Source organism: Hyla sarda, chromosome 1 (assembly GCF_029499605.1).
Source record: "Hyla sarda isolate aHylSar1 chromosome 1, aHylSar1.hap1, whole genome shotgun sequence".
NCBI lineage: Eukaryota > Metazoa > Chordata > Amphibia > Anura > Hylidae > Hyla > Hyla sarda.
In genome coordinates this window covers 514232320-514259510 of record NC_079189.1, presented here as the reverse complement: position 1 = coordinate 514259510, position 27191 = coordinate 514232320, and the positions used below count along the sequence as shown (strand labels likewise).

The window sequence follows — 27191 nt, the reverse complement described above, 5'->3', positions numbered from 1 at the left end:
CAAGGTAGCTCACAGAACACACACACAGGCCAGCACAGGACAACAATAATTTTATTTCGGGAAATACGGACAACATGTTTCTGCACGCTTACGGCGCCTTCCTCAGGTCCAGCAATATGTAGCTACAAGAACAAGTAAAAGAATATTCAAATTGTCAGTAGTCAATTCAACCTCTTAAGGACGCAGGGCGTACCTGTACACTCTGCGCCCAGTCCCGGTATTTAAAACTGGGTCATGCTGTGACCCCGCATCATACCGGGTCGGTCCCGGTGGCTAATGATAGCCGGGACCCTGGGCTAATGCGGCACTGATCGTTGTGCCGTGCACTATTAATGCATCGTTGTGCTGTGCACTATTACCCTTCAGACGCAGCGATCAAAGTTGATAGCCGCGTCTAAAACGAAAGTAAAAGCTTCCCGGCAGCTCAGTCGGGCTGATCGGGACGATCGCGACTGTCCCAATCAGCTAGAATGCGAGCGGAGGTCCCCTTACCTTGCTCCGTCACATCCGATTGGCGTTTGATTGCTACAGGCTACAGGCTTGTGCAATCAACCCCCTATTACGCTGATCCATGCAAAGCTATGGCTTTGCAGGGATCAGTGTAAAAGATCAGTGTGTGCAGTGTTATAGCCCCGTATAAGAGCTATAACACTGCAAAAAAAGTGAAGTTAATAAAGGTCATTTAACCCCTTCCCTAATAAAAGTTTGAATCACCCCCCTTTTCCCATAAAAAAAAAACCTGTGTAAATAAAAATAAACATATGTGGTATCGCCACGTGCGGAAATGTCCGAACTATAAAAATATATCATTAATTAAACTGCACAGTCAATGGCGTATGCGCAAAAAAATTCCAAAGTCCAAAATAGCGTATTTTTGGTCACTTATTATATCATGAAAAAAATTAATTAAAAGTGATCAAAAAGCCTGATCAATACAAAAATGTTACCGATAAAAGCCTCATACCAGCCTGTACACAGAAAAATTAAAAAGTTATAGGGGTCAGAAGATGAGAATTTTTTTACAAATAAATTTTCCTGCATGTAGTTATGATTTTTTTCAGAAGTCAACAAATTCAAACCTATATAAGTAGGGTATCATTGTAACCGTATAGACCTACAGAATAAAGATAAGGTGTCATTTTTACCATAAAATGCACTGCCTAGAAATGGAAGCCCCCAGAAGTTACAAAATGAAATTTTTTCTTCAATTTTGTCGAACAATAAATTTTTTTCCCGTTTCGGCGTAGATTTGCTGGCAAAAATAACTAATGTCACTGCAAAGTAGAATTGGTAGCGCAAAAAATAAGCCATGATATTGAATTTTATGTGCAAAATTGAAAGAGTTATGATTTTTAGAAGGTGATGAGGAAAAAATGAAAATGCAAAAACCGAAAGACGCTTAGTCCTTAAGGGGTTAAGAACATATAGCTATAGACATAAAAAAAATGCATATACGTACATATAAAAATAAAGATAAAAGCAGCACTAAGAAGAATAAAATATGTTATAGAAGCATGATTGACATAAAAACATACAAATGTATATATCTGCGTACAATTGGATGCTAATGTGTATGTAGCAAATGTCAGAACAAAGTTGATCGTGTTGCACAAAATTAGTATTATATAAAATATATGATCACATGACCACAAGTTTTATATTTGGGTCCAAAAAAGTTAGTAAGTGCGATATGTAACTGTTTGTATACAGTTGGATAAGCGCAATTCAGGGTTAAGTATACATTTATGCAGCTATATTCATGTAGGTTAGGTAAAGTATACTTAAGTACAGGTATTGCGATTTAGGGTAAATATACAGTGGCAGATAAACAAAATTTAGCCCACTGTGTTAGTAGAAGGAAAGCAGATTTGTATATGCAGACAGAGTGCAGAGTTTGACACTTACCAATCCAATGTAGATCTTTAGAATAGGAGTGCTGAAATAAGAGGTTGTGGAAAGATGAAATTGCGAGAGGCAACACGGGGATAAAGACACTCCGAGGGTAAAAAGCATGAGGTGGATAGGAATACCTGGTAGGGAATCCTGTGAGAGCGGTGTTCTGGCAGCATGCGCATAAGTCATACAATATGCCGATACGACACTTGTGGTTGGGGGAGCGTTGCCAGGAAGTCGGGGATGCTGAGCTGCAATTGCGAAATGGGGCATAATAGAAGTGATGTGCACATAGAATGCGAAAGATAGCACATGTAGAACAGTAATGCGCACATGTAATGCGTATATACTAGAATTTATGTGATGTTAAGTAAGAAGGCTGGACCAAGTGATATGGTACAGTGCTCTAGTGTATGTTAAATCGAGCAAGTTGGGGCTAGGATAAAAGGGGTACTCTGGCTCTAAGACAGCTTATCCCCTATCCAAAGAATAGGGGATAAGATGTCTCACCGCGGGGGTCCCGCCGCTGGGGGCCCCGCAATCTTGTATTCGCCACCCACCTGTTTGAGCTGCACGCCGCGGTGCCAGCTCACAAACAGCCGGGCGGCGACCACGGGGCCGGAGTATCATGATGTCACGACTTCGCCCCCGTGTGACGTCGGCCAAACATCACTACCAGTAGCCTAGATAGATAGGGTCTCTAGTGTAGATACTCACCTGCACGCATTTTCCCTATCCCATAACAATTTTACTGTGTATATCACTGTATATTGATATTAATTGAGTCTTAATATATCTAGAGCCTAATTGGTGATTTTCTTAGATTATATACAGTACCTACACTGAAATATGGTAGAGGTTCAATGATGTTTTGGGGTTGTTTTGCTGCCTCTGGCACTGGGTACCTCGAATGTGTGCAAAGCATCATGAAATCTGAGGATTACCAACAAATTTTTGGTCACACTGTACAGCCCAGTGTCAGAAAGCTGGGTTTGCGTCCGAGATCTTGGGTCTTCCAGCAGAACAATGACCCCAAACATACGTCAAAAAGCACCCAGAAATGGATGGCAACAAAGCACTGGAGAGTTCTGAAGTGGCCAGCAATGAGTCCAGATCTAAATCCCATTGAACACCTGTGGAGAGATCTTAACTTTGCTGTTGGGAAAAGGCGCCCTTCCAATAAGAGAGACCTTGAGCATTTTGCAAAGTAAGAGTGGTCCAACATTCCGGCTGAGAGGTGTAAGAAGCTCATTGATGGTTATAGGAAGCGACTGATTTCAGTTATTTTTTCCAAAGGGTGTGCAACCAAATATTAAGTTAAGGGTGCCAATAACTTACAGTTATATGTACATATGTGCATTTTTTACATCTATAGCTATATGTTCTTAAATTGATTACTGGCAATTTGCATATTCTTTTATTTGTTCTTGTAGTTACATATTGTTGGACCTGAGGAAGGCACTGTAAGCGTGCCAAAACGCGTTGCCCGTATTTCCAGAAATAAAATTGTTGTCCTGTGCTGGCCTTTGTCTTCGTTTTGTGAGCTACCTTGAGCAGCGCCTCCTAGACCAGTTTTTTCCTTCCTATACCCTGTGCATTTCTACTGGTTCCCAAGGGAGTCCAGTACTGGCCTGAGTGCAGCAGCTCATTATCATTCCTACCTCATCCTACCACCAACTACCGGGCTATTTGGACTTACAAGAGCCGAATGTCAGGGTATCCGAGAAGTTAGTATATCACTTAGGTGTGAGGAGGGCTCACACCAGATAGATATACAATACAAACGAGAGCACCCCCTTGTTTTCTGCTTTTCTCTCCCTCACAAGATTTCTGGCACTTCAGTATTTCCATCACAATTCAATTCCTTACCCAACATAACAGAGAGAACAAGACAGAAGCCACCAGAGATCACAAACAACAAACCAGTGATTATCCACATGTTTATGACTATGGAAAATGACCACATCCCAAGAGCATATGACAGTAATAAGCCGAGGGGAGCAGGTGACCAGCAGACGATGGCATTACATCTAAAAGGAAGAGCGCAAGCCACATATCATACCAACAACACATACCATAAAAGAGTATAAACCACCAACTTAATTGGACATCAATAGTATGGCACTTATCAATTCATATATACACCTAGGTACAAACAAAAAAGAGTCCGGCATTTTTTTTTTTTTTAAATCAACTGGTGCCAGAAAGTTAAACAGATTTGTAAATTACTTCTATTAAAAAAATCTTAATACTTATTAGCTGCTGAATACTACAGAGGAATTTATTTTCTTTTTGGAACACAGAGCTCTCTGGTGAATCACGAGCACAGTGCTCTCTGGACAGTTCTTAAAATGGACAGAGATGTCAGCAGAGTAGGAGAAAATCCCCATAGCAAACATATGCTGCTCTGGACAGAGATGTCAGCAGAGAGCACTGTGCTCGTGATGTCAGCAGAGAGCACTTTGTTCCAAAAAGAAAATAATTTCTTCTGTAGTATTGTTACGCCGAGCGCTCCGGGTACCTGCTCATCCCCGGAGCGCTTGCGGCATTCTCCTCTCTGCAGCGCCCCGGTCGCAGATCGCATCCCAATCTACTTACCTGTCCCGGATCCCGGCTGTCACATCCTGGCGCACGCGGCTCCGCTCTCTAGGGCGCGCGCGCGCCAGCTCTCTAAGATTTAAAGGGCTAGTGCACCGCTAATTGGTGCCTGGCCCAATTAGTGTAATTAGCTCACCTGCTTCAGGCCTATATTACCTCACTTCCCTTTCCCTGCATTGCCGGATCTTGTTGCCTTGTGCCTAGTGAAAGCGTTCCTGTGATTGCCTTACCAGTGTTACCAGACCTTCTGCCGTTACCCTTGACTACGAACCTTGCCGCCTGCCTTGACCTTCTGCTACGTCTGACCTCGCCTCTGTCTAGTCCTCCTGTCCCACGCCACTCTCAGCAGTCAGCGAGGTTGAACCGTTACCGGTGGATACGACCTGGTTGCTACCGCTGCAGCAAGACCATCCCGCTTTGCGGTGCGGGCTCTGGTGAATGCCAGTAGCAACTTAGAACCGGTCCACCGGTGCGGTCCACGCCAATTCCTCGCTGACACAGAGGATCCACCTCCTGCCTGCCGAATCATAACAGTAGATCCGGCCCCTCCCAAGGCTTACCAGGATATTTTCAGCAAAAAGCAAGCTGAGATTTTGCCTCCTCATAGCCCCCTTCCTGGTAACACTCTGCCCCGTGGCAAGCTTCACCCTCTGCCCCCCCCTCCCCATTCCCAATTTTTCTGGATTGCCTGCCGTTGATGAAGTTATCCAGGACTTCTCTATCATCCAGAAGGAAACTCAAGAGTCGCTCCCAATGGCCTTGTCTCGTATGAAGGGACAAGCAGACAAAAAGAGGGGGAGACCTAAGGGGGGGGGGGGGTACTGTTACGCCGAGCACTCCGCTCCGGCTTTGCAGCGGGCTCTGGTGAATACCAGTAGCAACTTAGAACCGGTCCTCCGGTACGGTCCACGCCAATCCCTCGCTGACACAGAGGATCCACCTCCTGCCTGCCGAATCATAACAAGTATTCAGCAGCTAATAAGTACTGGAAGAATTAAGATTTTTTAATAGAAGTAATTTACAAATCTGTTTAACTTTCTGGCACCAGTTGATTTAAAAAAAAAAGAAAAAAAAAAGTTTTCCACCGGAGTACCCCTTTAATATAGAAAAAAAAAGACAAAAGGGACACACACACACACATATATGTATGTATATATACACACACACGTTTATATATTTAGTAAATGTTCTTGTCTACTGAGCGCACTCCTCCCATGGTTCACACATTATGCCCTATTACTACGTAAAGGTACATAAAGTTCCAGTAATATGCATGCTTTTAGTTTTAGCTGAGGACGTATCTCCAAAATTCTAACATCTTCAAAATTCATCCATTTATTAGTACTAAGGAGGTAAGGAAGGTTTCCTTTGTGTGTTCATTCTGTATGAAAGCAACCAGATGTTTTAACCATCTGCACTCTTTGTGAGAGGAGTTGGTGGTCTCCATCCAGTTTTCATTGGACAGGTGTGCACATAACAAAATCACCACCATAATGTGTACACAGTTTGGCAGTCAGCGGAGATGACAAAAAATGAGATCTGTGGGGAAATGAAACAGCTCCCTCGCCAACAGAGCGGCAGAATTCAGCGTATATTCCACAATGCAGGTACAATAAACTTTAATCATTGCTTTCATTCACTTTCTTACAAATATGTTTCAGAAAATAGAACTCTTTAAATAGTCTTGTAATTTTTAGAAAAGTGTTATTTTACATGAAAATACCACCTGGAGTTAATCTTTTGATCTTTCCAAGTGATATGTTAGATGATAACATTGACATGCATAAGCTCACGTAGCTGTAAGTTAAATTAAGGACTTGTACATCTGGGGTAATAATAAAAAAAAGGTACACTGCTCAAAAAAATTTAAGGGAACACTAACACATCCTAGATCTGAATTAATGAACTAAACGTATGAAATACTTTTGTTTTTACATAGCTGAATGTGCGGACAACAAAATCAAACAAAAATTATCAATGGAAATCAAATTTATCAACCCGTGGAGGTCTGGATATGGAGTCACACTCAAAATCAAAGTGGAAAACCACACTACAGGCTGATCCAATTTTGATGTAATGTCGTTAAGTCAAAATGAGGCTCAGTAGTGTGTGTGGCCTCCACGTGCCTGTATGACCTCCCTACAACACCTGGGCATGCACCTGATGAGGTGGCAGATGGTCTCCGGAGCCTCCCAGACCTGGATTAAAGCATCCGCCAACCCCTGGCCATTCTGGGGTGCAACATGGTGTTGGTGGCTGAAACGAGACATGATGTCCCAGAGGTGCATAATCGGATTCAGGTCTGGGGAACGGGCGGGCCAGTCCACAGCACCAATGCCTTCATCTTGCAGGAACTGCTGACACACTCCAGCCACATGAGGTCTAGCATTGTCATGCATTAGGAGGAACCCAGGGCCAACCGCACCAGCATATGGTCTCACAAGGGGTCTGAGGATGTCATCTTGGTACCTAATGGCAGTCAGGCTACCTCTGGCAAGCACATGGAGGGCTGTGCGGCCCCCCAAAGAAATGCTATCCCACACCATTACTGACCCACCACCAAACTGGTAATGCGGGAGGATGTTGCAGGCAGCCGAACGTTCTCCACAGCATCTCCAGACTCTGTCACGTTTGTCACATGTGCTCAGTGTGAATCTGCTTTCAACTGTGAAGAGCACAGGGCATCAGTTACGAATTTGCCAATCTTGGTGTTCTCTGGCAAATGCCAAACATACTGCACGGAGTTGGGCTGTAAGCACAACCCCCACCTGTGGATGTCGGGCCCTCATACCACCCTCATGGAGTCTGTTTCTGACTGTTTGAGTGGACACATGCACATTTTGTGGCATGCTGAAGGTCATTTTGCAGGGCTCTGGCAGTGCTCTTCCTACTTCTCCTTGCACAAAGGCGGAGGTAGCGTTCCTGCTTCCTACGGCCTCCTCCATGTCTCCTGATGTACTGGCCTGTCTCCTGGTAGCGCTTCCATGCTCTGGACAATATGCTGACAGATATAGCAAACCTTCTTGCCACAGCTCGCATTGATGTGCCATTCTGGATGGGCTGCACTACCTGAGCCACTTGTGTGGGATGTAGACTCAGTTTCATGCTACCACTAGAGTGAAAGCACCGCCAGCATTCAAAAGTGACCAAAACATTAGCCAGGAAGCATAGGAACTGAGAAGTGGTCTGTGGTCACCACCTGCAGAACCACTGCTTTATTGGTGGTGTCTTGCTAATTTCCACCTGTTGTCTGTTCCATTTGCACAACAGCATGTGAAATTGATTGCCAATCAGTGTTGCTTCCTGAGTGGACAGTGTGATTTCACAGAAGTGTGATTGACTTGGAGTTACATTGCGTTGTTTAAGTGTTCCCTTTATTTTTTTGAGCAGTGTAGTTTCTCATCTTTTGTCAGCCACAGATACAATTGTGCACTAGATATACAGTCATGGCCATAAATGTTGGCATCCCTGAAATTTTTCTATAAAATGAAGTATTTCTCACAGAAAAGGATTGCAGTAATACATGTTTTGCTATACACATGTTTATTCCCTTTGTGTGTATTGGAACTACACAAAAAATGGGAGGAAAAGAAGCAAATTGGACATAATGTCACACCAAACTCCAAAAATGGGCTGGACAAAATTATTGGCACCTCTCAGAAGGAATGTTGGGCCACTCTCCCTTTGCAAACTGCTCCAGGTCTCTCTTATTGGAAGGGCGCCTTTTCCCAACAGCAATTTTAAGATCTCTCCACAGGTGTTCAAAGGGATTTAGATCTGGACTCATTGTTGCCACTTCAGAACTCTCCAGCGCTTTGTTGCCCTCCATTTCTGGGTGCTTTTTGACATATGTTTGTCCTGCTGGAAGACCCAAGATCTCAGACACAAACCCAGCTTTCTGACACTGGGCTGTGCAGTGCAATCCAAAATCCGTTGGTAATCCTCAGATTTCATGATGCCTTGCACACATTCAAGGCACCCTGTTCCAGAGGCAGCAAAACAACCCCAAAACATCATTGAACCTCCACCATATTTCACTGTAGGTACTGTGTTCTTTTCTTTGTAGGCCTCATTCCATTTTCAGTAAACAGTAGAATGATGTGCTTAACCAAAAAGCCTTATCGCGGGTCTCTTCTGTCAACAAGACATCTTCCCAGAAGAACTGTGGCTAACTCAAGTTCATTTTGGCAAAATATAGTCTTGCTTTTTTTATGTCTCTTTGTCAGCAGTGGGGTCCTCCTGGGTCACCTGCTATAGTGTTTAATTTCATTTAAATGTAGATAGATAGTTCGCGCTGACACTGATACTCCCCGAGCCTGCAGGACAGCTTGAATATCTTTGGAACTTGTTTGGGGCTGCTTATCCCCCATCCGGATTATCCTGCTTTGAAACCTTTCATCAATTTTTCTCTTCTGTCCACGCCCAGGGAGATTTGCTACAGTGCCATGGGTTGCAAACGTCTTGATAATGTTGCGCACTGTGGACAAAGACAAATCTAGATCTCTGGATATGGACTTGTAACCTTGAGATTTTTGATATTTTTCGAAAATTTTGGTTCTCAAGTCCTCAGACAGTTCTCTTCTCCTCTTTCTGTTGTCCATGCTTAGTGTGGCACACAGGCACACAACGTAAAGAATATTTTTATATTGCCCACACCTGTTACTTGCCCCAGGTGAGTTCAAAGGAGCATCACATGCTTGAAACAATCTTATTTTTCCACAATTTTAAAAGGGTGCTGATAATTTTGTCCAGCCCATTTTTGGAGTTTGGTGTGACATTATGTCCAATTTGCTTTTTGTCCTCCTTTTTTGGTTTAGTTCCAATACACACAAAGGGAATGAACATATGTATCGCAAAACATGTTTTACTGCAATCCTTTTTTTTGAGAAACACTTCATTTTCTTGAAATATTTCAGGGGTGCCAAAATCTACGGCCATGACTGTAGCAGGGATGTCATAGAATGGTTAAAACCTGTATCACTGGCTAATAAAACAAGATAAGAAGATTTTATACCCTTCTTCACTTTAATAGTCAGTGTTCGTTCCATCAGTTAAATATGTAAGTAGCTTACAAGCTATAAATAGTTGGGGACCTCTACTCTGGAACATTTATCTCAATCTGAGATTGGGAAATAATTCACTCCTTTACAGACTAAGAGTCTGCTTTGCTTTTCAGGGCAATTTGGCTTGTTAAATAACAAAATATGTCTTTATAAGATTGTCAATGGCAAACAAACATTGACAGATATGACTAGGGCAGCAGTCATCTTGTTGGCCTTCCTCAATACTGCCCTCCCTGAAGAGTACTCTGTCTTGGAAGAATAGCCCGCTTTAGCAAAATGTAATGCTGTGCAATTTTAGCAAATGACTAAAGAACTGTCAAATACTTTTTGGCGAGTATTAGTGTGTTTTTTTCAGCTAAACCTGTCAGTATCGGGGGCACTTGTCGACTGTGTAACTCCATGGTGGCCTCCCGTCACGAAAAGAGAAATAGGTAGAGCATGCTGACTTAACTGCCTGATCTTTCTGTTCTTGAGAAGAACTTACTTATTAGCTGCTGAATACTATAGAGGAAATTCTTTTATTTTTATAACACAGTGCTGACATCTCTGTCCATTTTAGAAACTGTCCAGAGCAGCATATATTTTCTATAAGGATTTTCTCCTACTCTGGACAGTTCTTAAAATGGACAGAGATGTCAGCAGAGAGCTCTGTGTTCCAAAATGAAAATAATTCCCTCTGTAGTATTTAGCAGTTAATAAGTACTGGAAGGATTACGATTTTTTAATAGAAGTAATTTACAAATCTGTTTATTTTTCTGGCACCAGTTGATTTAAAAAAAAAAAAAGTTTTTCACCAGAGTAAAGACACTTTTATAATTTTATTTTTTACGTTTTCGTTTTTTCCTCATTGCTATCTAAAAATCATCTTTTATATTTCGTTTTCATGCTGTACACTTTATGGTAAAATAGACCTGTTTTCTTTATTCTGTGGGTCAATACGATGATACCCATGATTAATTAGTATTATTATACAGCTTAAAAAAATCACAAACTTTTTAACCAAATTAGTGCGTTTAAAATCCCTCTATTTTGCTGACCTAGAACTTTTTCATTTTTCTGTATAAGCAGAGCTATGAGGGCTCATTTTTTCCGCCTTGAACTGTAATTTTTTTATTCCCCATTTGCATATATTAAACTTTTAATACATTTTTATTAATTTTATTTGGAATAAAATGTTATAAAAAAAACAGCAATTTAAAATTTTTTCTTTTCTTATGTTCACGTCGTTCACCATATGGGATAATTAACATTATATTTTAATAATTCGGATATTTACACATGCGTCGATACCAAATATGTTCATAAAAAAAATACACTTTTTGGGGGTAAAATGGGGAAAAACTGACAATTTACGTTTTTATTGGGGGAGGAGATTTTTCACATTTCTCTTACTTTTTTTTTTTTTTTTTTTTACACTTTAATAGTCCCCTATGTGGACTATTTATAACAATCATTCGATTGCTAATACTGTTCAGTGCTATGTATAGGACATAGCACTGATCAGTATTATCGGTCATCTTCTTCTCTGGTCTGCTCGATCTCAGACCAGAGGAGACGACCCATAGAAGGCAGCAGAGCCAGGTGAGGGGAACTCAGTCTGCCGTTCTGGATGATCGGATCGCCAAGGCAGCGCTGCAGGCGATCCTACCATCCATTTTAGTGACCGCACTGCCGCAGCTGCCGTGATCTGTATTGATCATGGCATCTGAGGGGTTAATGGTGGACATCTGCCCAATCGCGGATGTCGGCCATTACCGGAGGGTCCCTGGCTGCTATCAGCAGCCGGGACCTGCCGTGCATGACCCAAGCATTGCTCCGATGCTTGCGGTTATGTATAGGACATAAATGTACGTCCTGGTGCCTTAAGTACCACCTACCCATTGTGTGCATTTACGTCCTGCGTCGTTAACATTACAAGGCACACGATTGTGTTGTGCCCAGAGCATGGCACCAAAAGGTGAGTGTGCTATCTGGCTGCTCACCTTTTCTTCATCACTGAAATAACGGTACATAGAGTGCTCCTGGTGTGTTTCTTTTTGCATATCACCCTATGTATACACATTCAGCTGACAGCTATCAGATATGTATAGACATCTTTATCTGTCCAGAAACAAGTGTATATTTTATTTAATCAAAAGAAAAACAATGGTGGGGATAATCAAAAACTGTGTAATAGTTGCACAATGTCAACTAGACAGTTGAAGAATGCACCAGATTTTTAACACTGACTCAGTCTCTTTGAAAATACTCTCTTTGAGTGTAAGATCACACCGTGCTCAGAGCTTATACAAATGTATACAACATTGCTATTTAGAGGGGGGGGGGGGGGGGGAAACATACTGCAGACAAATGCTACTGTATTATTTTTTCAGATGCTTAAACTGACCCATCACATAATGTATACTACTGTATAGCTATATCATTGCATAACATCATTTTAGATGTAGGTTTTCCCTTTGGCTCAATATTTCCTGCTTACATTTGGATACATTTGCCACTAGATTTCAATATAACAAATACACAAAAATATAAAACAGTACATTTTTTAGGTTTTTTTTTCACGTCATCTGTTCTTTAGGTAAACATAAGCTACTACAATTTATAAAACCAGATGGAATCCTTCCAGACGTATGCCAAAAGGACACACATGTCATACCTCTGCCCCATAAAAGACTTTGCATATACATTCACTGGCTACTTTATTAGTTACATCTGTTTGATTGCTTGTCTTTTTAAACACAAATAGCTAATCAGCCAATCACATGGCAGCAACTCAATGCATTTAGGCATGTAGATGGGGTCAGAACAACTTGCTGAACTTCAACAAAAGCATTACAATTTTAAAGAAAGGAGATTTAGAAACTGCAAATCAACTGAGATTTTCAGGCACAACTAGCTCTACAGAGATTAACAGAGAATGCCCCCCCCCCCCCCCCCCCCAAAAAAAAAAGGAAAGATTCAATAAGCAGCACAGGAAACTAAGGCTACAATTTACTCTTGGACAGTGAAAAACTGGAAGAACTTTGCCTGGTCTCATGAGTCTAAGTTTTACCTGTGGCATTAAGATGGCAGGGTCAAAATTTGGCTTAAAATATACCTGTCATACTGTAAAAAATAAAAAATCAGGTACATATAATTTGTAAGTGTCTAGGATCCACATTGCCTTATGGAGGAGGCGTGTCCATCTCTCTCCCTCACTGTGGTCATCTGCACTGAGTTTGGGAGCAGCCTGGCAGTCTGCAAATCACTGCACATTAGTTTTTATACATACATTTTCTATCTGTTCCTAGTAAAGCTGGATGCTTATCAACATAGCTCTCAGTATGTGTGTCATTAAGCTTTCACAGACTTCTGAATGTCTTATCTTCTTTGTCATTCAAGAGTCAGAGAAAACTTTGGCTGTTTGAGCATGCTGGAAGTTGTAGTTTTGCAAGAGCTGGAGAGTTTGTAAAGCAATGTGTTGCCTTTAGCTGTTGCAAAACTACAACTCCTAGCATGCTCACACAGCCTGGCGTGAGGAAGGTTTCCAGTACAGTGTAGAAAGTATGCCAAGAAGAATGGGGGCAGAAAGGGGTCCAAACCCAGTACTTATATATATTTACACATACACTGCAAATATTTTTTAACTGCACATAAGGATTTAATAGTATGAATAGTGTCTACTAGCAGTGAATGGTTCTGCATACAATATTATGTAGGCGTAACTAATCATTCTGCTGATTTTTTTTTATTGGGCAGCCTAGATGGGCCAAATGGTTCTTATTTGCCAACACATTCTATGTTTCTATGTTTTTTTTTCACTTTCACTTTCCAGAACCTACATTATCTGTCTAAAATTTTTTTCTATTGAAATGATAACTTAAAGGGGTTATCCAGCATAAGGTGATTTTAGTATGTACCTGGCAGGCAGTAATGGACATACTTAGGAAGGATCTGCGCTTGTCTTGGGGCTAAATGGCTATATTGTGAGATTACCATAACACTGTGGCTAGCTTTTTGTGAACTTGTATTTCCTCTGACTTTTCTCCTTGTATTTCCTCTTTGACTACAAATCCCACAATTCCATTTTCCTCCCTCCCACACATCAGCCACCCCACCCATTGAAACATAAATGAGCTGCATCCATTCAAAGACCTGAGGTTTTCAATCAGGGTGCCTATAGCTGTTGCATTAGTTGCAGATTGATCTCTCTCCCACCAAGCGATCGCTCCACCCATTGAAGCAGACAGGTTCCCAGTCATCAGCTGACTAGTGAGTCAGGTCTCAGCCACATTGCAAGCTGGGAAAAATCTGAGACAGCAGTCATTTTGTATGCTGTTAAAAATAAATATTGGGGTGAAAATCACAGAAGAATTGTGAGAAAACCGTCACACTCAGGTACAGACACCATATTATGAACTACACTAACTTTACAGCCCCTGTAGCATAGTCAAATAAAAATAATTCCTGGAATACCCCTTTAAGTGCAAAGTTATGTATGCATGTATGATGTTATATGTACAAACAATTGCTCTCTATCCAAAAGTACAATCCTACTATCTGACCAGGTGGTAGAATAGTTGAAAGTAATGGACTGAATCTCATCTGTTGATAAGCAATAACTAAAGAATTCCAGTCACCCGGCTGTGCAAAAGTAAAAAAGACAGGGATATGAAAACTGCTTATCGTAAACTGTAAGTTACATGTTATCACCTTAAGTACTGCAGGTAAATGTGGCCGCTTTATTGGACCTGTATATATTTTTGTTGTAAATCTGTTAAAGTGGAAGCACAGGGAGGGGGGAAATGTGGAGAAATGCCTAGTAAATGAAAGGTCAGAGTTGTGATTTTAGTCAGCTTCCCATGGCAAAGAAAAAGAAACTTTATGACTGAAGTTTATTGCTCAGATTAGCAGAGTTTTGAGAGCGCTGAAGGAGAAAATAATTTAGGCCAGGAATATGCATCCTGTGGTCAATTACACTTAACTCCAACCACAGCCACATTAGTCAAACACACGTCCTCCACCGCTTCAGCCTAACAACTTACAGGGCTGAAAATCAATCAATCTACCGGGGTGGGGAGGGGATAATATTAATAGTCACTTCATCCGGTTGTAACAGGAAGGTTAGTGTGGAAATGTGTTTTTTATTTGCTAAACATATATTTTTATTGCTTTTCGTTTCAGCAAACTAGGTTCAAATAATGATTCAATGATCCCTTTTTAGCTTTGCATCCTAAAACCTGAGGTGATAAAGAAGGCCGTTTATTCAAGGCTCAATAACGGTGTCGGAGCTCAGTTTCACTGATAAACTCTTCCTACCAGATCAGCTACGAGCATTACTTTGCCCTGTGTTTTTTCCCCCATATATCTTTTATGATCCATGACTAGTTATGCTGAATATACTTGTATTATGCTTAATCCCTGTGCTGCCTTAGGGTCTCACACCACACTGCACTTTATGTGTTCAAGATATTTTCTTTTCTTTCTTTAAACATAATTTTTTTTTTACAGATGGTGCAAAGCCAGGCAGCTTAGAAAAAGAAAAAAAAATCTAAAGTATGAACTAGGAAACAAAAAATAACTGCAGAGAGAAAGGCGAGATGGGCAATCAGATGGTATGGAAGGAACAGGTGCAGGTATATGTACATTGTATCTGGGGAAGCATCAGCTCGTGGGGGGTAATACACTAAACAGCAAAGGTGGAATTAGGCCTTTTGTAAGTGGCTCTCCCAGGTGCATTGAAATGCTGGTGGCATAGATCATTAATCCGCTGTAATTTTGGTTCATTGAATGAATGGCTGAATAGTGCGGCTGTGAAAATATAATTATATTTTGCTTAAGCATATTGCCAGGCCCTGAGATCATTTTGCACTTGCTGCTCATTATAACTGGGTGTATGTGCTTTGTGCTGGGTTTTCTTTTGTCAAGATTAACAGACGAGCACAGTGTGAAGATGTGGTGAAGGAGTTCAGATGCTTTCAATAGAAGGACTGAAATCTTCTCTATCAGAGGGAGGAGAGCTTCCCTTCAGTCTGGGAGAAGAGACAAATAGTTATGTCAAACAACGAAACCATATAGTGCCAGACAAATTGCCCATGGAGTTGGCCACATATATAAATCCTAAATGCCTGAGGATTAAGGACCAGAACAGACATACATTGCTTGCCATATAAAACTGTACAAAACGTAAGTTACACTAAAATAATGACAAGCTCTGCATAGACTGGAGTGCTTGGAGTCATCACTTCTAATTGGTGAGTTCATTAGGAAACGTATATTATAAAAGATGGGTAGGACCGTCCACTAGGGACAAGATAAAATAAATGTAGAAATGTGAATACATATCATGTACAGTATTACAAGACTGTATCAGACCCACACACATAAGAATTTGAATAATAAAATTACATCAAAATCTGCAAAGTATTACAAATATAACAGCCTCAGGGGGCACCCAAGGCTACAAAATGATATAATAACTTACCAATGAAAATTTTTAAACGGACCACAGGACACTTTTGAAACATATTTTATTCTTGTTTTGCCCCATTTCTATAGGTCTTTATTAAAATTCATCTCCACACTTGTACATAGTCTATGTAAATCTTACCTGCAAACTGATTTGTGTCTGATCTCCTCCCTACCTACAGCCTGTGGTAGCTACCCTCTCACTTTTCTCCATACTGCTGCTGTGTAACCTTACTCCATCTCCCTGCTGCTATATCTAACAATGAGAGAGCAGACAGACTGACAGACTTCTTTTTCTCTAAGTAGTAGCTAAACAGTAGGGCATTTTTAGTGCAGATTATTTAGGAAATTGCTTCATTTTGCATTTAGGAAATAAATAAATAAAAAATATGTGCAAATGCATTGCAATTAGCTTTTAAACATAGCCAGGCTGGGATAAGAAAAAATGGTGCCCAATCCCCTTTACTGAGCACTTCCTAGTCTCGGTCTTGTCTCAAAAAATTGCCCCTTCAATTCATTGGCTAATTCAAATCAGCGAATACACCTAAACACTTTACCTTTTATTATACAAAAGAATAACTTTTATTTCTAAAATCTGAATAAAACTTAAAAAAATAAATAAAATAACCAGAATGCTTCATTAAAGTTAGTTAGGGTCACAAAGTTATGATTTTATGCTAGTAAGATAAATTCTTATATAAAGCATTTTCTATGTCAGGAGATCATTTCGGAAATCATACTTATTTTACATATTATTATTATTATCACATGTGTTTATAAGAATCATATTACAGGCTAAAGTGAAGAGCATGAACAAACAGGTCACATGTCGTGTCACAATGTGCGTGCCCACTGCTGTACTATAGCTCCTGGAGTAGAAGGTCTACTACAATCCCATGGTGCTAGCGTTACAAAGGTGCAAAGGTTCACAGAGCTACAGCAGGACAAAGCAAAGGCAGGGTACCCGTATAATATCATAGGTGGGGATGGTGTTTCACAAACCAAAGTTTTCTGTTCTCTCCTGAGAAAGCATTTACAGTCTCTATAAAAAAAAAGTGATACTAATACTGTATCGTAGCTTCATATTTCTGTAGACCATTCACAATAAAATATCATCCAATACATATACATTCTCTGTCCACCGATTAAATTGTCTAACACCCCATGTAACACTAGTGTATTACCCTCTTCTGCAACCTCTCTTTTGGTTTTCCAAATAAATGTGCTGAAATAAACCGATGTGATATGTTTCAGACACATGGAAAGCACTGGGTGGCTGAACCTCAATAGGGTCAGAGGTGATACTTTTGTTACCAGGTCCAGATGTTGAACTTTTTCCATACCACCTTCCACACCGCTAAAACATGATAAATTGGGAAATTTGCTACTTTAGATTAGAAAACAGTATAGTTCCTATGTCCACAAAAATTTTACAAGTGTATACAAAATATATTTACTGCCGCTCTTCAAAGAATTGTCTAACTAACGCTATAGTAAATGTAAAAAAACATTAAAAGTTGAAAGCAAACAATGTGGTTTTAGATATGGAGCCATTTTTACATTAACACACCTAATTATTGAGAATTAATCATTTCAATTACAGGTTAACTACCCTATTAGTGGCTATGGGCTAACCTGCTGAGAATCCTGTTGTGGTATTTTGATCATAAAATGAATCGCCTGAATAAAATCAGTAGTTTCAATGTGTTTGTCAATGTAAGGCCATGGCAAATACAGATGAAAGCTGACAATTTATAGCCATTCACTTAACCTACATAAGACTTTCTGAAACAATGGGGCCTACATATCATGTGTCAGAAAGGCAATGTTTTTCAGTTAATTGGTGCAAGGTGTACACTGTGGCGGTCTGAGCTGGGATTTTAACCTTGATCTTTGTGAAAACAACTCTGAACACACTTAATCCTATGCATTCACAAAACTATTTGCACTGTACATGCATTCAAATTAGAACAGGATTCTTTCATCAACAGAAAATACACTAAGATCATAAAAATATTTTACTCATGCAACTAAAATCATTTCAAATGAAACATTGTTTACAGTTGCCCTCACTGTTCAAAATGTGCCCAGGCTTTATTACTGACTGTCATATACCAAACCATCACCATCTTTCTCAGTGCCCCCATAATTTTGCTCCCGTGGATGTACCAGGTTTATTTTAATATAAGAAGGGAGCTCCCAGAAACCGTAAAATAACAAATACGGTACATTACAGAGGTATTTCAGCCCTTAAAAATGTATCCCCTACCCATAGGATAGGGGAAAAGTGCGTTATCACAAGGGGTCCAGCCTGTGAGACCCCAGGCAATCATGAAAACAGGATCCACAATCTCCCCCACTAAATGGAGCAGTGGGTCAGCAGGCGCTTCATTCATTGTCTATGGTAGCGTCAAGGATACCAGAGTAGAGCGCTCTGGCATCTCAGCACTTCCATCCTTTTGGCTAAGATCAAGTGTAGTATCTGTTCTTATCAGTTTCATGCTGGTGGCAGCCGACACCAGTGTGGGACTGGTGGGGTGGGTGCTGCATGGTAGGGAGCAGGTGTACCGGGGCGTTCCGGGGCTGGTTCTGAGGAATCAGCCTGACGGCTGCCCCCATGTGACCTGCTTCCTCCGGGTCTCGCCATGAGGCTGAGAGGGTCTAGAGCCGAGGTACTTTTGTGCCTCGGGGAGTGGTGACCCCGAGGTGCCGAAACTCACTGGGTGTACTGGCTCACTGAGTGGAAGCACGGGCACCATAATCTCTTCACCTTGTGGCACTCACCTCTTGATTCCCGGCCTTCTGGCTAGGATCAGAGAAATTTTTATAGATCCGGCCGGATGTCTGGGCAGTATATCTGCACACATTCACTTATTTATTTATTTTTGTCTCACTGTGTCACTTTTTGCGTGTTGTGTGTTCACAGGATTTGTCAGGATGCGGTAGCCCTTCTGGGTGTCCCTCCTGGTGGTCTAGGGGAGGTGTGTGTGGCCATTAGGTTCCGCACCTCCCTGCAAATACCCTGGGTACTCTTGCTTTGGCAGGGTACCAACCGTTATCGGCTCTGCGGGCAGATACCTTGGCTAATGCCAAGGGGGATGCCAGGAGCTTTTGTGGTCCCTTAGTAGCTTCGACGAAAAGGGACATCGAACCTGGAACCTTGCAGGTACCTTTTGGTCCGGAGGCGAAGGGTAAGGTTTGTTGGGGGGCCTCTCTCCTATCGGAGAAAGGCTTGCGATAGACCACATCCTTTGTGCACGTTTTTTTTAGTGTAACACATTTGCACTCTTTCTTGCACTCTGGGTGATTCTAGAGCACGTTCCTTGGCTCTTATAAAAAAAAATAATATCTCAGCACTTCCGTAGAGAAGGAATAGCACGCATGACTGAGATAGGGGATCTGTTCTCGACATCTTAGGGAGTCTCAGAGGTCAATTTTTAAGAGCTGGAATATCCCTATAAAACCCAGCAAGGCCAACTTTTCTTTCCCACAATTGTAGATGTTGTCTAAATGGCCGCCCCACTTTTTAGACTCAACTATGCTAGCCAACAATTATTAACTCTCTCTTATGCAAATTGTCCATCTATAAAAAGTTTAGTTCCCCAAGACAAATTGGTCTTAATTACAGATTTTTTGTAAAGTCAAATCAGCAGCCAGGACCCCTAGGTTATGCTGGACATCGCTGATCGGGCTGCCTGGAATTAACCCTTTAGACGCCGTGATCAAAGTTGATTACGGTGTCTAAATGTGGGAGTTAACACTGTCGGTTAGCTCAGCGAAGCTGATCAGGACATCCGCTGCAAAATCGCGGGTCCTAATCAGTTGATTGGACGGTGGAAGGGCCCTTACCTGCCTCCTTGCCATCTGTTCGGTGATCTGAAACTCTGGCCAGACTCTGCAGGCTAGAGCAGCAGAGCGCCTATAACACCATTCACGCTGCATGATTTATGTACCACTCTATTTTCTCTAAAATAAATATAAAAAATCGGGTTGCTCTGCCTGCCCCTTTAATGCACTTTATATCTGCACCCTTTCAGCTATTTCTACTTTCTAGTCCAAATGCAGGCAGAAGCAACTACATTTTAAAGGGGTTATCCAGGAAAAAACTTTTTTTGATATATATCAACTGGCTCCACAAAATTAAGCAAGTTCCCAAGACAAGCAGAGATGTCAGCGGGGGGCACTGTTGCCAGAAAGAAAAGAACAACTCAATTTCAGCAGCTGATAATTATTGGAAGGATTAATATTTTTTTAATAGAAGTAATTTACAAATCTGTTTAACTTTCTGGAGCCACTTTTAACTTCTCACATGTCATGAGATGTGATCAGTAAAGGTCTGGACACAATAGGAATCAAAAAGTTTTCAAATCAACTGGTACCAGAGATTTATACAGATTTGTAAATTAATTCTATTTAAAAATCTTAATCCTCCCAGGACAGCTGTATGCTCCAGAGGAAGTTGTGTAGGTATTTCAAGTCTGACCACAGTGCTCTCTGCTGCCACTTATGTCTGTGTCAAGAACTGTTCAGAGCATGAGCAAATCTTCATAGCAAACCTCTCCTGCTCCAGACAGTTCCTGACACAAACAGAGGTGTCAGCAGAGAGCACTGTGATCAGACTGGAAAGAACTACACAACGTTCTCTGGAACATACAGCAGCTGAAGTTTAAGATTTTCTTTAAAGAAGCAATTTACAAATCTGTAATTTACAAAAACTTTCTGGCATCAATTGATTTGAAAACATTTTTCTCTCCAGAGTATCCCTTTAAAGGGGTACTCTAGTGGAAAAATTATAAAAAAAAAATTTTAATCAACTGGTGCCAGTAAGTTAAACAGATTTGTAACTTACTTCTATTTAAAAAATCTTAATCCTTCCAGTACTTTTGAGCTGCTGTATGCTCCACATGAAGTAATTTTCTCTGTAGCATACAGGTGGAGATTTATTAAAACCTGTCCAGAGTTAAAGTTGCTAAGTTGCCCATAGCAACCAATCAGATCACTTTTCCAGAGGCCTTTCCAAAAATGAAAGAAGCGATATGAGTGGTTGTTATGGGCAATTCAGCAACTATTTCTCTGGACAGGTTTTGATAAATCTCCCCCACAGGAATATTTGCCATTGTATGCGTACCTTGGAGGTACGAATCGTGATGTGAACCCGGCCTTAGCTGTAAGAAGTATGTATTTATGAGGTCTGGTGTCTTCATTTATTAGGGTCCAGTCTGGGGCATGATTTTATTTAGGGGGTAGTCTAGTCTATGGTCTGAATTAAATTTTGTGGTATTATCTGGGGTCTGAATATCTTTATGGCCTAGTCTAGGGAATCTACCAAACCTTGTGTCACCAGCTGTTGCAAAACTCCCAGAATGCCCAGACAGTCAAAGGCATGTTGAGAGTTGTAGTTTGCAACAGCTGGAGACACACTGTTTAACAAAAACTAGGGTATCAATTTATTTTAGGGTTTAGTCAGGGGTCTGAATTTATTTAGGGTCCAGTTTGGGGTGTAAATTTAATTCAGAGGCTTTGTCAGAGATCTGGACTTCTATAAGGGGTCTGTGTTAATTTTGTGTTCTTGTCCAGTTCTGAATTCATTTGAGGGTCCGGTCTGGGGGGTTAAATATATATATAGAGGTCAAAGAAGTATGAGAGCGAACTCAGCTGATATTGGGAGGATTACGGACGTATGCATTTTCACTTAACCTAATTTTTTTCACTGTAGTGAGTTTATGAGGGTGGCATTTCGGAGTTGTCCTCGAGTCTTGGGTCACCCCATGCATACAATGCATAGAAGAAAGCATAATAGCGCCTGGTAAAAACTAAGGGGCTATTTGTGGCGATTCCCACAGACATGCCTGCACCGATCATATACTGCCGTCATAGCCTATTGATGAATATTATTTGTGATTATTTATTATTTGTATGGAAACACTAAGCAAAAGTTATTGGTATCATATTACTTACTCTTATATACAATTGCATAGTCTCCTTTTCTTTTTGGGGGTTTCTGTATTTCTCATAAAAGTCTCTCCTCTTCTTGTTATCTTTTAGGATCCTTTCTTTCCGCTCCCTCTTCTCTGCAGGCTCATCAGTGCTGTCTGGAGACTGTTGCTGTGCCAGGGGTTTGCTTTTCTCCACTTCTATGTAGTTTTCGTTTGGATTGAGCACAATTACTGCATAGCCCTCCTGTAATGAAATGAGAAAGTGGGTTATATAAGCTATGTGATCTGCTCACCACCATGCAGTCTAATATATCGAACCATAAATTCAGTATTACAATTGCTCAGTCCATTCCATTCTCAGTTGGGTAAAAACACATGCATAAGCATTTGACTGCAGAATACTACATGCTTACACTTTCCGAAATGATTACAATCATTTCAATATGTCTGTATGGACACTTGCAATTTGCTACCCATAGGGCCCATTTACTAATCCAAATGTGCCAGAAGTCTGTCTCAAATTGTGCCAAATATTGGGCCTATGTGACTTGCAACACATTTATTGTGTGTTTTAGACACTTTTTGTTCTTTCCTGAACTGGGGCACATGGTTTACCATAAAAGAAGTGTGACTCAGCAGAAGAGGATTGAAATCGGTCACTGGATAGGGAATAGGCACCCAAGCTGGACCTCGGAATGAAGATGTAAGTGAAAATGTGTGCCACCACTCCATTCATTGTCCATGGAGCTGACAGAAAAAAGTACAACACTTGAGTATTATAAACGACTCCATAGAAAGTGAATGATGTGACAGCGAGGATGCACAATTTATGTCTCCTTTGAGACTCTGATGCCGGATTTCAAGATTTTAAGGGGTCCCAGAGGCCAGACCCCTGCGATTAGACTCTTCCCCTATGCTGTAGATATGAATACATGAGTTCTTAACTAACAAAAAAGGAGGTGTGGAAAAGAAGCCAGAATAATATTGAGATTCTGTACATTGTAGAGCAAATGTCAAAAAGTACTTCAATGGTGGTCATGCGGAGATGTGGCTGGAACCTGTAGGCAAACTGCTGTTATCCTTCTTGTAATCTCACGCCCCCCCCCCCCCCCCCCCCCCCCCGCACACTGCAAACATATTAAGCTACAACAAGCAATTCTCAAAAATATGCAGTTAAGACATTTCTGTTCTTTTACATAGAAATTGGAATTTTTCAGTTTTTCTGTGTCAGCTATTTTTGTAGCCATGTGGGCTGCCATGTTACAATTAATTTTTCAGAAATTATTCAATTTTACAAAAGGACAACTTCAGCTTACATCAAGTTTCCATCAATTTCTGAGAATTCTTTTCAAGACTGATAACAATATAGGCTTCTTTCAGTTAGTTTTCGATAAATGACAATAAAACAGACACGATAAATGACAATAAAACAGACACAGAGGGGGGGATTTATTAACTGACGTGCACCTGTAAAATTGTTGGGCTATTTTTTTTTTTGTGCATTGACTTGTACAGAAATTATCATCTACAGTGGTCCCTTAAGTTACAATATTAATCGGTTCCAGGACAAACATAGTATGTTGAAACCATTGTATGTTGCGACCATAACATAATATGGAAACTTGGTAATTGGTTCTGAAGTCCCAAAATGTAATCCAAAAATAGGTAAAAGTGAGGATTAAAGACGACTAAGTAGATAACTAATACAGATAAAGCTGGTCCTTACATATAAAAGTAAGAAAGATCTGCTGGGAGCTGTAATCACTGTCTATGTAAAGGACAGGAGCTTCTTCAGGGTCCTGCACAGTACACAAAAGTGTCCCAAAAAAAGTAAAATGGAGCTGACCCCACCTGGTGTCCAAAGGAGCAGCTATCCATGGCACAGGTATAGAGTAGTACAGAATATGTAGTAACTACCTGTACTGCAGGGGGCGCTACCAGACAGCCAGTCAGTGCATGCACTTTAGGAATGGTTTTACCAGTAAAATGCCCACTCTGATTGGTCAGTTCTTCCTGACAGATCTGGACTGTCCATAGCATTGTATGTTGAGTCTGGTTTCAGGTTACAATGGTCCAGAAAAGACCATTGTATGTTGAGTCTACTGTAAGTGGAGTACTTTTGTTGTTGCATGCGCTGGCTTCTTCACTTTTCTTGTTGATCACTTGCAGGGAACGTGGTTAGCAGGTGAACTGGATGGCGTGATAAAAATTATCACTTTTGCAAAAATTAATTTTGCACAAATATACACCAGTGACCAAGCTGGTGTAGGAATGTGTGTGAGCTATTCTGCATTTTTTGCACTATCCAGGGGGTTCTTGTGATTTGTTTTCAATTTCCAAAAAGTGATGTGCGCAACAAACATTGCGCAGAAATCTGTGCAAATAATAAATTTCTCCTAAATGTATACAAAAAGTAGTAAAGTAAAGAACGAAGAATCAGTCTCTAGTTTTTCTTTTTAGTAATAACTTCTGGTAACAAAGTGCAATTGGCTGTATTCATTTCAACAGCTTTATTAATTGTGTATGTATGCATGGAGTCAGACATGGGTGGAACACCGCAAAATCAATGTTCCTTAGAGCCAGAGTCATGTGACATCTATTATAGAAGACATAAATAATCAGAATCCGTACTGCATGTGAAAATTGCTTCTCCAGCACAACTCATGAAAGGTGTCACCCACAGGGACCTGCTCTTCCTTGTAGTTTGTTTAAACAACAACATGAAGCATTCTCAAGAGGACTCTGCCGATCTGTAACAGTGTCATCGGAGAGCGGAAGACACCTCATTAAAACGCATCAATGGAAAAACCCATGTAAATAGCAAATCACTGATTTCTGTGTCATGGGTTTACACGAACATTGTGCACATCCTCATTTCCTAGTTAAATACAAGATTTATAGGGAAAGTATATGCTATTTATAGGATATATATATATATATATATATGTATATATATATTTATGCTGCTTCTTTTACTTTTACACTGCTAATCAATAAGCATTCATTACGAACCTGAATATCTGAAAACAAGGGAGCTCAACATACTTACAATACTGTGGTAGTCTGGTTTTAACAAATAAATGTTTCATTTTGTACAATTAAAAGTTATAGAATTCTCCAATTCATTCTGTCAATTCATTTTGGTTTCCTGGATCTCCACTATTTACATCCAGTGGATAAAAATCTATCCCAGTCATGTGATGACCACAAAGGTGTGTTTCTTGTTATCTATATGTATAAAACTCAACGTGTGTGTGTATGTATGTATATATGTGTGTATGTATGTATATATGTGTGTATGTATGTATATATGTGTGTATGTATGTTCCAGCATCACGTTCAAATGGCTAAAGATATTAACATGAAACTTAGCTTATATGAAACATGTTACTTATATGTCAGCAACAAACATAGGATAGGTGATTTAACCCTTACTCACCCCCATTTGCCAGGGGCGGGGTTTATGTTTAGTTCCATACAATTCAATGGGAAATATATGCATAACTTCCAAACAGCTGGAGATATTTCGATAATACTTGGTCACATGTTACTTATATGTCCACTTAAAATATAGGATAGTTAATCCTGAATGGGAAATGTATGTTCCCACATAACTTCCGTACGGCTGGAGATATTTCAATACCTGGTACTAGAGATGAGCGAATTTACAGTAAATTCGACTCGTCGCAAACTTCTCGGCTCGGCAGTTGCTGACTTATCCTGCATAAATTAGTTCACCTTTCAGGTGCTCCCGTGGGCTGGAAATGTGGATATAGTCCTAGGAGACTCTTTCCTAGGACTGTATCCACCTTTTCCAGCCCACCGGAGCACCTGAAAGCTGAACTAATTTATGCAGGATAAGTCAGCAACTGCCGAGCCGAGAAGTTTCGAATCGAATTTACTGTAAGTTCGCTCATCTCTACCTGGTACACATATTACGGGTCGGGATAGGACGGCGGTATACAAGGACGGGATACGAGGACGGGAAAGGAAGTAGTGATAGGAGGTCGAGATAGGAGGACGGGCTAGGAGGTCAAGATAGGAGGTCAGGGTAGGAGGTCGAGATAGGAGGACGGGATAGGAAGTCGAGATATGAGGATGGGATAGGAGGTCGGGATAAGAGGTCGAGATAGGAAGTAGGGATAGATGGACTGGATAGGAGGATAGGATAGGAGGTCGGGATAGGAGGTCGGGATAGGAGGTCGGGATAGGAGGTCGGGATAGGAGGTCGGGATAGGAGGACGATATAGGAGGACAGGATAGGAGGACGGGATAGGAGGACGGGATAGGAGGTCGTGATAGGAGGTCGTGATAGGAGGATAGGATAGGAGGACTGGATAGGACGATGGGATAGGAGGACGAGATAAGAGGTCGGGATAGAAGGTCGAGATAGAAGGACGGGATAGGAGGACGGGATAGGAGGACGGGATAGGAGGACGGGATAGGAGGATGGGATAAGAGGTCGGGATATGAGGACAAGATGTAAGGATGGCATATGAGGTTGAGATAGGATGACGGGATAGGAGGTCGGGATAGGAGGTCGGGATATGGGGTTGGGATAGGACAACAATATGAAGGACGGGATGTGAAGTTAAAAGCTTCCTCCTTTGTTTATTTTCCTCCCCAACAAGGATTAGGAAGGAAAATCGGGCAACGCTGGGTACTCAGCTAGTAAGACATAGGACAAAGTTGTATCTACTGGAATTAAAAGGGTCTTCCTTTAGATGGTCCTCCAACAGCTGCACACAGCACCCCCGTGGATCAGCTGTTAAGCACAGTTGCACCAATCAGTTCTACACAATGTACAGAACTGCAATATATAATATACACATGCAGTGATATCTATAATCTTGGTGGGGCTTTACAACTCGTGTAGCTACCACTAAGCTAAAAAGATGAAACCATCACCTCATCTTGGCATCTTGGTAGTCCTAGGGTTAGGACTGACGTCAATTCCAACGACCTGTAGACTTTAAATGCTCAGATAGTCAGCAATTAACTCTGCATGGGCGTTCTAAAATGGCTGTGCAGAGTGTGCCAGCAGCAAGGAAATCTTGCCACTGCTAGAGCGGAGTATCAGCTGTCGGTAACAACCAAGTGCAGGGATGGTGTATTACTGTCCCTCCCTACCCAATTGCTGTATACATAGTGCTCAATCAGCAGAAAGCATTAGTGCTTCCGGACTAGGCTGTCACATGTTTGCCAATGGAGGCTATTGGCAAGGAGCTACTGGATCTCAGCAAACTCATACCAG

At 41.1% G+C, this 27191-nt stretch overlaps 1 protein-coding gene across 9 annotated transcripts in view; it reads right to left on the bottom strand.

The window, feature by feature from the left end:
- FAM172A (family with sequence similarity 172 member A) overlaps positions 1-27191 on the bottom strand; it is a 525562-nt gene that overhangs the window by 273997 nt on the left and 224374 nt on the right. For all 9 annotated transcript variants that reach the window (XR_008847615.1, XR_008847616.1, XM_056538171.1 and 6 more), the window contains exon 7: positions 21960-22181. Coding sequence is in view for 7 of the 9 variants with exons in the window: in XM_056538171.1 (XP_056394146.1) it covers positions 21960-22181 (222 nt within the window). In the remaining 2 variants the exon portion in view is untranslated. The remainder of the gene's footprint in view (positions 1-21959; positions 22182-27191) is intronic.